Source organism: Pipistrellus hanaki (genome assembly GCF_964339955.1).
Source record: "Pipistrellus hanaki genome assembly, chromosome: X".
Classification (NCBI taxonomy): Eukaryota; Metazoa; Chordata; class Mammalia; order Chiroptera; family Vespertilionidae; genus Pipistrellus; species Pipistrellus hanaki.
In genome coordinates this window covers 22,819,755-22,834,317 of record NC_140524.1, presented here as the reverse complement: position 1 = coordinate 22,834,317, position 14,563 = coordinate 22,819,755, and the positions used below count along the sequence as shown (strand labels likewise).

The following is a 14,563-nucleotide window of genomic DNA, read 5'->3' as shown; positions in this document are numbered from 1 at the left end:
AGTGGATACTATTATACTAGTAGTAAATGAAAGTTTCATAAGAAAACAAGGTAAGTAATACTCTTAAAGTATCTCTATACAAAATATTTTATTATTTTCAAAGGGAAAACACTAACTGTTCAGTGGAATAACGTGGTAGACACCAGTTTAACTAAAGGATCAAAGATATCATTACCAGTAATAGGACAGTGACAGCATGTGCCTCCTGCAATGATATATTGAGAACACAGCATCGCTTATGTGGTATTCCTGCCCAAAATAAAAAACCTGAATTTAAACATTAGTCAAACCTAAATTAAGGGACATTTCTCACAATATCTGACCAGCACTTTTCAGAAATATGAAGGTCACCAAAGAAAGATCGGGGAACTTCCAGATTGAGGGAAACCACACACATAATGATTAAATGTAACATATAATACTAGCTTAAATCCTGGGCCAGATAAAATATTTCTTTTCCTTTAACTTAAAGAATGTTATTGGGACCATAGGAAAAATTTGAAAGGGGTCTGAAGATTAAATGGTATCAAAGTTAACCTCCTAATTTTGAAAGCTGTAATGTGGTTATATAGAATGTCCAAGTCTTGAGGAAATTTTCACTGACGCATTTAAGAATAACAGGGCATATCATGCCTGTATCTGTTGGTTCAGGAAAAAAAAATGTGTGTACATACACATACACACATTAGATATATAGATAGATGCATACATACAAGAATTGAGAGAGAGAGAGAGAGAGAGAGAGAGAGAGAGAGAGAGAGAGAGAGAGAGCGCGCGCACGCGCGAGGGGAAGGAGAATGATATAACAAATATGGTTAAATATCAACAAATGAGAAACCTGGGTGAAGGATATACTGGAGTTCTTTGGGCTAGTTATACAACTTTTCTTTAAGTGTGAAATAAAACAGTTAATATATTTTTAAAATACTGAAAAGAAAACTGTGTGCTTGTAACCTGAGTCATACAAAAAGGCTTTTATTTTTTACCTGTCTACTCCTCCATCGAGTTCCAAAAAAACAATTTAGTCTTATGAATATGTAAAAAATAAACAAGATAAAATAAATTGAAAACAAGTATGAAATCCATGTGATCTTGGCAAGAACCTTCTAAATTGCCAAATTCTATAAAATGTTCTTGAAAATTTGACAGGTTATGAGGAGAGATTTTTTTTTTTTTTTTTTTGGAGGGGGGGAGAAACAATCCGAACTTCAATATAGTCATTAGTTCCTTTGTGTTCCTGATACCCTTTTATTCAAAACTTGATCACAATTAGTCACAGAGAATGTAATACTGGACTATGGAGGCAGAAAATCATTATTAATAAGAATAAAATAAATACACTTTAAAATTTGTACAGAATTTTATGCATGTGTACACACTTTATTAAATTTGCGTTTAAGATATACACAAGGTCATCATTTCACAAAATTTCCCATTATTTCAAAAGCAGTTATCATGAAATACAATGATTACATAAGTCAGCCAAGCAAAAAGAGCATCACCTATAGGATTTTCTTACCTTATCATCTCTTGTACTTATTTTCAAATAGAAGCTTGAAATATGATATAATATAGAATAGGAAGAGATCACTTTAATATATAATAATGATCACTTTTCAAATATTAAATTTTATATAAAAATAAAGGGGTACTCTTAACCAAGCTAATCTGAAGATTAGCATGTCTATCTTTTATTTATCTCAAAACAATCCCTGCAGAAAGTTAACTTTCTAGTTCATTTAAACAATAAAGTTAACCATCCTGCTTCCTAGTTCTCATACCATTGGAACAATTTCATTTTCCTGCCCTAATTCTACCCCACCACTGAATTTGAAAAATAAATATCATATTCCAAAGGTTATTTCTTAAGAGTTCTAGATTAGAGCCAATAAATGGCCAAAAGTGTCCCTTTAAGGCAAGAAGACAGGAGAGTGAATGTGGATAAGTATCCTGTAAGATAAGCCATCGCTCAATATGATATAGGCAGAAACATCTGAACATGATTCTTTCACAAACAGAATAAATACACTGAATGCCACAGAAATAATGTTTCTTTAAAATGGCATACTAGAGAAAAATCTTCATAATATACACATTTATGTCAGGTTGAAGGATTATGGCCTTTGCACAGGTGAAAGCAATAAGAGAAATAAAACCATTAATGGTTGTTATTACTATTTAAAATAAACAGCGCATCTGATGCTATAACAGAACTACTTATTGATAGCTAAGTGATGCTCTCTTACAATTCAAAGAGAATATGTTTCCCTTCAAGCCACACAGTATTCTAGCCTGTGAGTACCTGCAAAGTGCAACATCTTCCTTCAAGATTCAAGGATCTTTGCCTTCAAAACACACAAGTGCAGTAGTTTTTGTTTCTTACATACATTCAAAAATGGAATACTATGATCCTAGCAGGGAAATTTGCATATTAAATACACACTATCCACCCACGATATATGAACATTAAAGAAATCTACCATGACATACATTTTTACACAATTTTAAATAATAAATAACACAACAATAGACTACACTCGAGTTTTTAAAATAGCTCCATTCAGGATTTACCTTTTAAAATTTAACTTCTGGCATCACAGACTATCATTAACAATGTTCACAGCTCAAACAGCTTCTTAAAAAGCAGAATTCACAACAACATCGATTTTTTTCAGCTCATAGATATTAAATTGCCTTGCTCTAAGGCAGCATGAACAAGAACTGGATTCTGATTCTGGTGGCAACACAATGACCAAAACACAGTCGGCAGCACCGCTCATCACATGACAAAACAAAAGAATCCAATGTCACAAAAGTAATCAGGAAAAAAGCAGCAATCAAAACAGTATGTGGCAGTCACATAAAGCTCCCTTTTCTACATACCTTATGATATACATCTTTACAGCACAGCACTGTACCCCAAGGCATCTCAGGCCTCATAATACTACCCAAGGCAAGCTGTCAAGCTTCAGGTATGCTTTCTAGACAGTAGTTTGTGGGTAAATAACATTATTCATTCATTTGAAGGTGCTCCACACATCTGGTCAAGTCAGGAATTTCTTCTCCTTGATAACAACACCTAGAAATATTAATAATATTTTATATATTCCTTAAGGCAACAGAATTGGGGAGAAAAATAGCAACTGTGGTAGCTGAGTCATAGGAACTTGTGTGGTGACTACTCCAGGCATCCTATAAGTTCATTTACACTCTCAGCGCTAAAATTAATCCTCACGTCATACACTCTAACATCATAGAAACGATATGGGTAGTAATGAAAGCAACTATGTGGTTTTTTTTCCTGTTCTGTGAGAAATGACAAGTAAGCAGCTCCAACAGGAAAAGGAAACAAAGCAATGTGCTTTAAACTGATGCAGAACAATAAAAAAATGATATAATGAAAAGCAACTCATCTATTGTAAAATATATTTGAAACTATGTAGCCAACAGAGGACAAAAAAATTGTCAAGCAAAAGAGAATTTCTGATCTACTCTAGGTGTCATATAACTGCTGGGAAAAGGAACCATTATAAAAATACCTATCAGTAAAAAAAAAAAACAAAAAAAAAACCACACACAAAAAAAAACAAAAACGTATCAGGGCTTTCCTTAAACATATTTGAGATTTAGTCCCTAGATCCAAAATGTGATCAGGAGAGAGAGAGAGAGAAAGAGAAAGAGAGAGAGAGAAAGAGAGAGAGAGAGAGAGAGAGAGAGAGAGAGAGAGAGAGAGAGAGAGAGAGAGAGAGAGAGTCACTATTCTCATAAAATTGAACTTTAGAGAAGAGAGATGCCAAGAAAAGAATGGTGTCAAAATAGTTTAAATATGTAATACTTTAATCCTCATTATGGATCAAAGTTCTCTGTGTTCCTCTCACTGAATGATTTATGTAGGAAACAGCAGCTAAAACACTGAATCAGAAATGGGTAAATCACTTGGGTGAGAAATCATCCATCAAGATGAATGGAGGGCATGAATTGGAACATGCCACTGGAGACTCTGCAGTCATGCTGCCTATAGCCAGTGAATCTGAGGATAAGCCACTGCTGCTACTGCTCCTACTCTGCCATCCAAAGTATCTGAACTAAAGACAAAGCATAAAGAATTATAAGCAGATGAACCTATCAGGTTAAAAGTAAACATAGCATGCAAAAACATAGTTTCAAGAACTCATGAATTAGTACAGCATTTGTAAATAATAAAAAGTAAAAAAGCAATAGCAAATGAACTACATCATTCAGATACCTGTGAAAGTAAGATACTCGAGGTTCCCTATCATTTTAGTGCTCTCCAGGAGGCGCCAGAATGTCAATAAGCCTTCCTCTTGACAAGTCACAATTTTAGTGAGGTTGTTCCCTTACCTTCAGCTAAAGAGATTTCTACCTTATATTTATCTTCTTACCTTCCCATCAGTCTCATAGTAGAAGGAAATGGTTACTCATTGAAGTACCTACCCTGAGCTGTGTGAAGTATTCTATCAAACAGTGCTATATGGTCCTTCTACTCCAGAACCAAGCCTTTCAACTGCACTACATTTTACCACTTCCCCACTCCCAAAAGGACTTTGATTCAAGCACATTTTTTCTAATTTTCCCCATTATTTGCCTTTCATATTCTTCTCATTTTATGAATTTCCTATACTGTTTCCTCTCTTCTTGCTTTCAAAACCCAAAGGTCTCTCTACCACCTCTAAAATACTCCTTTCTTAGACCCCTTCTATTACTATCCAGTTAAGCTTCTAAAAGGAATGCCCTCTATAGCCCAGCTGGTGTGGCTCAGTGACTGAGCACTGACCGTTGAACCAGGAGGTCACAGTTGAATTCCAGCCGGGGGCATATACCCAGTTGTTGGCTTGATCCCCAGTGTGGAGCGTGCACGGAGTAGCCAATCAATGATTCTCTCTCATTATAGATGTTTCTCTCTCTCTCCCTCTCCCTTCCTCTCAGAGATCAATATATTTTTTTTAAATGAAAGGAATGCTCTATATTCACAGACCCAATACCTTCACAGTCCATTTGTCTCTTTAATCTTGACAACTGGCTTCTGCTCCTACCCTCCCACTAAAACTCCTTATCTGGGACATTAAGAGCCTCTATAGCCCAGCACAGGGATACTTTACCCAATCAGCCCAAACCCTCATGCCTCCCAACAATCAGCCTGGCCTTCCTCATAAAGCTGCCTTCATATTTCAGCATTCACAATTAAGAGCCTTCACCATTTGCCATCAGGCTGCCTTTCCAGCTTTGATTCCATCAATCCAAAATATAAGCGTTATGCTCTATATTTAGCTCAAATTCACGAATTCATTCATTTATTTTTAAACAATTTTTAAAATATGTATTTTATTGATTTTTTACAGAGAGGAAGAGAGAGGGATAGAGAGTTAGAAACATTGATGAGAGAGAGTCATCGATCAGCTGCCTCCTGCACACCCCCACTGGGGATTTGCCCGCAACCAAGGTACATGCCCTTGACCGGAATCAAACCCGGGACCCTTGAGTCTGCAGGCCGACGCTCTATACTAGGGGTGTCGAACTCAATCAGAGAAGGGGCCAAAATCTAAAATCCAGCCTAAATCGTGGGCCGAATGGTTTACTGAACAGTCATAAACTGACAATGTCATAAACTGACAGCGGAGTGCAGTGATGACAGCGTGGTGAGGGCCACATTGCAAGGCCTGGCTGGCTGGATTTGGCCCGCGGGCCTTGTGTTTGACATATGTGCTCTATACACTGAGCCAAACCGGTTTTGGCTCACTAATTCATTTATTCTAATATTACTGAGTTCCTGCCAAGTTCAGGAATTATGCTAGATATTAGAAAACAATGGTGTATAAGACAAACATTGTTCCTGCCCTCATCAAATTTACAGAACAGGGCAGAATACAGACATTGAAATAATTATGCTAATAAACATATAATTATAATCTGTGATCAAAGTAATAAAGGAAAGATACAAGGGGCTATGGGAAACCTGATCTAATTTAAAGAAACAGGAAGGAACAAGGCTCCCTAAAAGTGATATTTGAGCTGTCATCTGAAAGATGAGTAGGCATGAATGAGGTAAGGTTTGGGAGGAAGCAAGGATAGTTCTAGAAGCCAAAAGCAGGCTAGTGTGGCTGTCATATAGACAGTAAGAAGAACACGAGAAACAAAGCTGGAGAGGTAGTCAGGCAGTTTTAGCTATTATACGGAAGTACTTTTTATTTTTGTTTTGTTTTTTTTTTAAATATATTTTATTGATTTTGTACAGAGAGGAAGGGAGAGAGATAGAGAGCTAGAAACATCGATGAGAGAGAGAGTCATCGACCAGTTGCCTCTTGCACACCCCCTACTGGGGATATGCCCGCAACCAAGGTACATGCCCTTGACCGGAATCGAACCCAGGACCTTTCAGTCCCCAAGCCGACGCTCTATCCATTGAGCCAAACCGGTCTCGGCTACTTTTTATTTTAACAAAAGAAAGCATAGAATTGGAGAAGGAATTATGAATCAGAAAATAAAGGTTCTAATTTAAATCTGGTCACTAGATCCTTTGAAAAAGCCCATCCTGATCTAATGTGTTCTAAGGCTAAAGATTATGAGCCTTTAATATTATAATTTTTATGAATTTCTAAGTTAATATATTTCCAGTATTAAGTAACCTGTGGTATATTTGGAAGTTTCTGGGCCCTATATCACCTCCAATGAAATATAACTTCCCACCCACGCTGCTTCTCTACTCTTCTATTTTATCTTCAAAATGTAATTTCTTTCTATTGCCACTGGATTTTTTTAGGTGGAGACAGAATATAAACAGGCTTCAGAATAGTAAAAATTAAAATGGAAATGGTATATTCCATAGTACTCCTACTCTATGCTCACTGCTGTCAAATGCATCATTAATAATACCACTTTTAAGAAAGAAGTTTGGATAATTTAGCTGGCTCAGATATTTTTTCAACCAACAGGCAAAACAGGTCTAAAATATGAATTATTCAAACTACTGAAAGAAAGTTGCACAGATAATCTAAGACATTGGAAAATCAAAACACCTTTATATTTGCTTTGGAATATATGTGATATTTTCCTCCTGCAGGATTTGGCCTAGACTAATATTAAAATAAATTTATTTTCCTAAAGTACATATTGGCTGGGCAGCTGACGGACATGCTCTGTGGTAGTTGGAAGGAATAAACAGGCTTGGATTAAAATTTGGCCACCAAGCAAATAATCTGAATATAAATAAAGACTTTCTTATTCCAACCACCAGACTTATGGTGAGCCCTAGGTTAAAAGGTTCCATTTGTAACAAGACCTGCTGCTTAGGTGAATCTTTTATTCATTCAAAACACGGAAGATGTGGGTGATGAACACACAGTGCAATATACAGAAGATGAGTTATAGAATTGTACACTTGAAACCTATAAAATTATATTAACCAATGTCACTCCAATAAATTTAATGTAAAAACCACAGAACATGCAGAGAAATCTGTCATCTAACACTATTGATTACCTTAAGAGAAATAAGCTAATGGGAAATTTACCAAGAAAAAAATAAATCTGAACATTTCATATCTTTTCAAGAATTTTTTCTCTATTATTAAAAATAAACATATGTAAAATTTTGATTAACAGAAAAACAGCATACTTATATTTAGTCACCAAAGCAATTCAGATTCAGAATTTAATAAACCATTAACCATATATTTCCACCAAGTTAAAAATCTACTTTCTGTTCTAGCCGAAACCGGTTTGGCTCAATGGATAAAGCGTCGGCTTGGGGTCAAGGGCATGTACCTTGGTTGTGGGCCTATCCCCGGGGGGAGGGGGGGGGTTGCAAGAGGCAGATGATCGATGACTCTCATCGATGTTTCTAACTCTGTATCTCTCTCCCTTCCTCTCCGTACAAAATCAATAAAATATATTAAAATAAATAAATAAATAAATAAATATAAAAAATATATAAATAGATCTGGCATAACTGTATTGATATCGGACAAGGTAGGCTTTCATTAAAAAAAATCTACTTTCTGTTCTAATTAATCTGGCACTACTACACATGGTCAGAAAGCACAGACTACAAGTCACAAATTACTCATTGTCAGTATATCTGCATAAAGCAAGATTTATGTTATATTTTAATCTATAGATTAGGAAATAAAAGTGATTTTCACAGTATCTGCTATTAAACTTCTACCAGGGTTTCCAAAAGGAAAAAAGTATGGTCCAATTTGAGTTTTTCTCTTCTTTCTTTCCTAGCTTAAAGTCTGATGGAGCCAGACAATAGCAGGAAAGCAAAGGATCTACATAATTCAAACTGAACATAGGAGTACATGAATCAAAAGAGAACTAATTCAGCCCTAGCCAGTTTGGCTCAGGGCGTGGGCCTGCAGACTGAAAGGTCCTGGGTTCAATTCTAGTCAAGGGCATGCACCTCGGTTTGCAGGCTCCTCCCCAGTCTGGGCCCTGGTTGGTGCTCTTGCAAGAGGCAACCAATCGATGTGTTTCTCTCATATCAATATTTCTCTCTGTCTTTCCCTCTCTCTTCCGCTCTCTCTAAAAATCAATGGAGAAATATCCTTGAATGAGATTGGAGAGAGAGAGAGAGAGAGAGAGAGAGAGAGAGAGAGAGAGAGAGAGAGAGAGAGAGAGAGAACTAATTAATTCCAACCACTGAACATAATGTTGAGGCAATATGTATCTGAACCACACAACCAAAAATACTTATGACTATGAAAGTAACTTCCTCTGTCTAAAAAAACAAAGGGTGAAGTTGTAAAAGAACCATTAAAACATTTAAACAACAAAACTAGGATGTCTGTTGCGACATGTACTCTCACCCCATCTGGTTGAGCCACTTTGCCTTATTCAGTCAATAAATTGGGTTCAATCAGATTGATAAACAGACAGGTAAGTGCACTAAAAATTAGCCACAGCCTTATCAAGTTCAGCAGATATTGAAATAAGGAAAGATAATAGGGTATCCTTACCCCTTGATGTGAGTTAAACTGGCACATAGGACATTTTCTCTAGTCTCTACTACTTTACCTTAGTAAAGCCCAAGATTATCTTCCCATATAACCTCTAAATTCTTAAGATTATACATTTAAATATGATAATTTTCAGTCACCTTGGGAACAAGAGTTTAAAAGTATCTGCACAGATGTCTAAGTTGCTCACATAAACATGTTCAAATTATATGTATACATTTCTGTTAATAAATAAATCATAGCCCTAACCAGTTTGGCTCAGTGGATAGAGCATAGTAGGTCTTCGGACTAAAGCACATGTGTCAAACACAAGGCCCGTGGGCCAAATCCAGCCCGCCAGGCCTTGCAATGTGGCCCGCACCGCGCTGTCATCACTGCACTCCGCTGTCAGTTTATGACATTGTCAGTTTATGACTGTTCAGTAAACCATTCGACCCGCGATTTAGGCTGGATTTTAGATTTTGGCCCCTTCTCTGATTGAGTTCGACACCCCTAGACTAAAGGGTCCCAGGTTCGATTCCAGTCAAGGGCATGTACCTTGGTTGTGGGCACATCCCCAGCAGGAGGTGTTGCAGGAGGCAGCTGATTGATGTTTCCCTCTCATCAATGTTTCTAATTATCCCTCTCCTTTCCACTCTAAAAAATCAATAAAATATATATTTTTAAAATAAATTATTATTAAACTTTATTCTTGGGCCCTAGCTGATTTGGCTCAGTGGATAAAGCATTAGCCCATGGGCTGAAGGGTCCTGGGTTTGATTCCAGTCAAGGGTATATATCTTGGTTGCAGGCTCCATCCTGACCCTTGTCAGGGCACCTGTAGCAGGCAACCAATCAATGCCTCTCTCACATCGATGTGTGTGTGTGTGTGTGTGTGTGTGTGTGTGTGTGTGTGTCTCCCCCTCCCTTTAAAAAATCAATGGAGTCCTAGCTGGTTTTGCTCAGTGAATAGAGCATTGACCTGTGGACTGAATGGTTTGAATCCATACTCATATAATGGGCTCAATCCCCAGTAGGGGACATTCAAGAAGTGGCCAACCAATGATTCTCTCTCATCATTGATGTATCTATCTCTCTCTTCCTCTCCATTCCTCTGAAATCAATAAAAATATATTTTATAAAAACCAATGGAAAAATACCTGAGTTGAGGATCAACAAAAAATAAAATATATAAAATAATTAAATAACCTTACTCTTGGTATATCACACATTCACTATAAAATTATCTTTTAATGACACATATAACATTAAAAATAATGCTAAAATCATTAAAATTAATCTAATAAAAATGTTAAAATCATAAAGGTTAAATTAGCAGTCACATTAAAACTGAAATTTCATTGACTTTTTCCTTTTCTGTAGGAGAAATAGACTACCACTTAATCTTGACTAGCAGCCCTGAAAATTCCTTTTATTTTCTTTTTTTAATATATATTTTTATATATTTCAGAGAGGAAGAGAGAGACAGAAACATCAATGATGAGAGAGAATCATTGATCAGCTGCCTCTTGCATGCCCCACTAGTGAATTGAGCCTGCAACCTAGGCTTGTGCCCTTACCTGGAATCAAACCGTGACCTCCTAGTTCATGGGTTGTGACACTCAACTACAGAACCATGCCAGCCAGGCAAATTCCTTAATTTTCATGCCACGGACTTATTCCCCCAAAATGAGGAACAGAACATGAGTTCCCACCATTAAAAAAAAAATCAAAGCACCATGCAAAGAAAGGTGTACTTAAAACTCTTGATGTTCATGAAGACTAAATGCAAAATGGCATAATTCCTGTCTTGTGATAACAAAGTTCCCCAGATTTTATTATGAGAGATTTCAGAATTTTCTTTTAGTAAAAAATATGATATAAAGAATAGTCTTAGTATGTCTTTGGGTGGCAGTTGGCACACTGGACACTAATTCCAGATGGGTGCATACTCAAATTTCACATTTAATTTCTATTTCAAAGATGTCAGATTTTAAAGGTTATTATCTAGTACCGCGGCTCGCAAGCTATACGCAGCTCTTTGACCCCTTGAGTGTTCTAACACCACTTCTTCAAAATAGACTCGCCCAGGCCAAAAACCGACTTCTGTGCATGGGCCACAAAGCTTCAATCGCACTGTAAATGCACACCTGCACGTGGTATTTTGTGGAGGAGCCACACTCAAGGAGCCAAAGAGCCGCAGGTGGCTCACAAGCTGCGGTTTGCCAACCACTAATCTAGTATATAAACTTTAAAGTGTTAAAGCCCATCTTTTATTTGCAGGGTAGGTCAAGAAATTAACTATAACAGTTTAAATGATCATTTACTAATGGTCTGATAATTTTTCTATTCCCTAAATGGTATAAAAATTGTTTCATTGGTTTCATTGTCAAGTAGATTGCTATCTATGGCAATAAAAACCAGAACACAGCTACTTCCTGTCTTTCTCCCCATTTCTAGAAATATGTATATCTGATCAATGAAAATACATTAAAGAGAGAGAAAAAAAGTTTCTGCAAAGGCAGGATCCAATTTTTACATATCAGGAATAACTCATATTTAAAATCTCTTAGCTATAGACATAAATGTCAGCAATATTATTATTATACAAGGTGTCCCAAAAATTTAGTGAAATGTTAAGTTTTAATATCCTTGGAAGTCCAGATGCGACAAACTTACTAAAAATGTCCTTTAAATTTTTAATTGCTTAAATATATATATGAAACTTAATTTTGTGAATTTTGAGTAATAGGTTTCTTTTTAACATATATCATTTGAGCCATATATTGGCTTCTAAGCATTCTATGAGTGGCCATGAATAAAGCAAATCTCTCCAGTATGAGGGAACATTTTTTGTGTTTATGGATCAAAAGTGCCCTTTATCATCAATGTTCCCAGGACTCTCATTGCCAGTCACAGGTCCTCAGAAAATGGAAGTAGAGGCAACAGAAATAGAAACATCACAACAGCAACCATAATCTAAAGCTTAGGTTGCTCCTTAGAGGAATAAAGGACTGGACAAGAGAAGAGAACTTTTGGTAAATACCATGCCTTTTCTTTCCTTTCTTATTTATTTACATGAATCTGTTTTATGGCAACTTCGACAATCAGTCTATGGCAATATTTTTAATAAATCACCTCACCCTGTCTGTACGTTTTTAGCTTGGCAAAAACCTTTCATGTCTTTTACCTAACTTGGTTACTTGGTCAGTAACTGGGTAAGCAAATCTATTTATAATGCCATGTGCCTATATTAAAACATACTTTACCATAAAAGTGATATGTAGTTTCCACTAAGTATAGAGTTACATCTGCTAGTTATCTTGACAAGCTTTAGAGGTTTTCTCTTTTTGATCGTCTACATACCTGGAAAGGCACTCTGTACCAAAATTAGCACACTGAACGACCAAGGACAGACAGAGATGAGAGAGAAGAAAAACTGTGGGGCTGAAAATAGCTGGAACAATCTAAAAGGCATCTGTTCCAAGGTTAGAACAGTGCTGATCAACAAGTCTAATAAACTAGAAAAATCCAACTTCCTAGTCAACTAGAAGTACAAGTTATCTTCCACAAAACATGAAATAAGTGATCTGGAAAGAAGGAATCATTAATTAACACTCATACCTTATAAGTGGCTTACACAATTCTTCCATTTAAAGGATGCAAGTCTTTTAAAGTGAATGCCCTTGTGGACTCTTAAAAAAAGATCCTCACATTCTACCATGTGACAACACAGAGGATGGTTGTCCATAAACCAGGAATTGGGCTCTCACCAGACACTAAATCTACCATTACCTAGATGTTAGACTTCCCAGCCACCAAAACTATTAGAAATAAATGTTTGTTGTTTAAGCCAGTTTGCTGCTAAACTGATTTTTCAACAGCAGCCCAAATGGACTAACATAAATTGAACTCAAATTATTCCTAAGATTAAAAATGGCAGCAGAGTAGGAGGACATGCTCCCAGGAACAAGCTGGAATTACAACTGAAATACGGAAAGGCTTTCTGAATAATCAATGGAAAACTCAAAAGAGAGAACTCTGATACCCAAGGACTGAAGGTGGAGACCACATAGAGATTGGTAGGAGGGGCAGAGGCACAAAGGGGCTGGCCAGGCACCCACAGATAGCAACTGAAGTCCCAGAGAGATATCTCAGCTTGTGTGTATTGGGGGGGGAGGGGGAGATGCCACTAAGAACTCTGGGATCTAATCCCAAAGCTAGCTCCCCAGCAGAAAGCACCAAACTGAGGAGGGTACCCACATAACATCTAGCTGTGAAAAGCAGTGGGGTGCTGTCTGCCATGGAGTGGCAGCTGAAAGTTCAGGCATCCTCTTAAAGGGCCAATACACAAAAATTCCCTGTGGAGCCACCTACCCTGTGCTCTAGCAGAGGGAGGGTGAAGTGGACTGGAGCTGAGAGAGCAGAACTCAGGACTGGGGACTCAGGGGATAGAACTCAGAAGGCAGACACCCTAAGTTTCTTGGGCTGAGTCATTTCCTCACACAGCACAGGGCATCTTTCCCATGCAGACATTTGCCTTGCCTGGCGGGGGGGGGGGGGGGGGGGGGGGCAGTCAACACACCCTATTGGAAAACACCTTGCCCTGAGGCCACTTAAGAGATTAAAAGTAACAATTAGCCTCCAGGCAGAAGCAATTGTCACACACTGCAGAAAAAGATTGCCTAGGGGCAATTCAAGTCAGAATTCTATTAGTATGTAGACAGAGGTGGTCTCTGGAGGTTTTGAGTCCTAGCCTGATCCAATCAGATAAGAAATTTATCTGAAACAGAGTTCAGAATAATGATGTTAAAAATGCTCAACAGTATGAAAAAAAGATATAGTTAACTATGACAAAAGAACAGTCTGAGGTAAAGAATGACATAACACAAATAAAGAACACATTGGAAGAAATACACAGCAGATTAGGGGAAGGTGAGGATTGAATCAGTGAATTAGAAGACAGAGTGGAAAATATCACTCAATTAGAGAACCAAAAAAAAACAAACAGGAGGATAGCTTAAGGGAGCTGTGGGACAATGTGAAATGTAACAATATTAGAATAGTAGGTGTGTCTGAAGAGGCAGAAAGGGAGAAAGGCATAGAGAATGTGCTTGAAGAAATAATGGTAGAAAACTTCCCTAAATTGGTAAAGGAAAAAGTCACACAAGTTCAGAAGTCACAGAGAACCCTAAACAAGAGGAACCCAAACAGACTCATGCCCAGACACATAAGTAAAATGCCAAATATTAAAGACAAAGAAAAAATCTTAAAGGCAGCAAGAGAAAAGAAAACTGTTGCCTACAAAGGAGTTCCCAGAAGGCTGACACCTGATTTCTCATCAGAAACTCTATAGGCCAGAAGGGAATGGCATGAAGTACTTAAGGTAATAGAAAGCAAGGATCTGAGACCAAGATTACTATATACAGCAAGGCTATCATTCAAAATAGATGGTCAAATAGCTTCCCAGACAAAAAAAAGGGGGGGGGTCACTAAAGGAGTTCATCACCACTAAGCCAGCATTACAAGAAATGCTAAAGGGATTGCTGTAAGGGATTGCTGAGAAGAAACAGAGAGAGAAACCTAGCCATACAGAATTAAAATGGCTAT

At 37.3% G+C, this 14,563-nt stretch overlaps 1 protein-coding gene across 4 annotated transcripts in view; it reads right to left on the bottom strand.

Moving 5' to 3' along the window:
• Positions 1–1,188: 1,188 nt before the first annotated feature.
• PABIR2 (PABIR family member 2) overlaps positions 1,189–14,563 on the bottom strand; it is a 30,745-nt gene continuing 17,370 nt past the window's right edge. For all 4 annotated transcript variants that reach the window (XM_084870259.1, XM_084870260.1, XM_084870261.1 and 1 more), the window contains exon 10: positions 1,189–3,079. In XM_084870259.1, the coding sequence (XP_084726385.1) occupies positions 3,010–3,079 (70 nt within the window). In that variant the 3' untranslated portion in view covers positions 1,189–3,009. The remainder of the gene's footprint in view (positions 3,080–14,563) is intronic.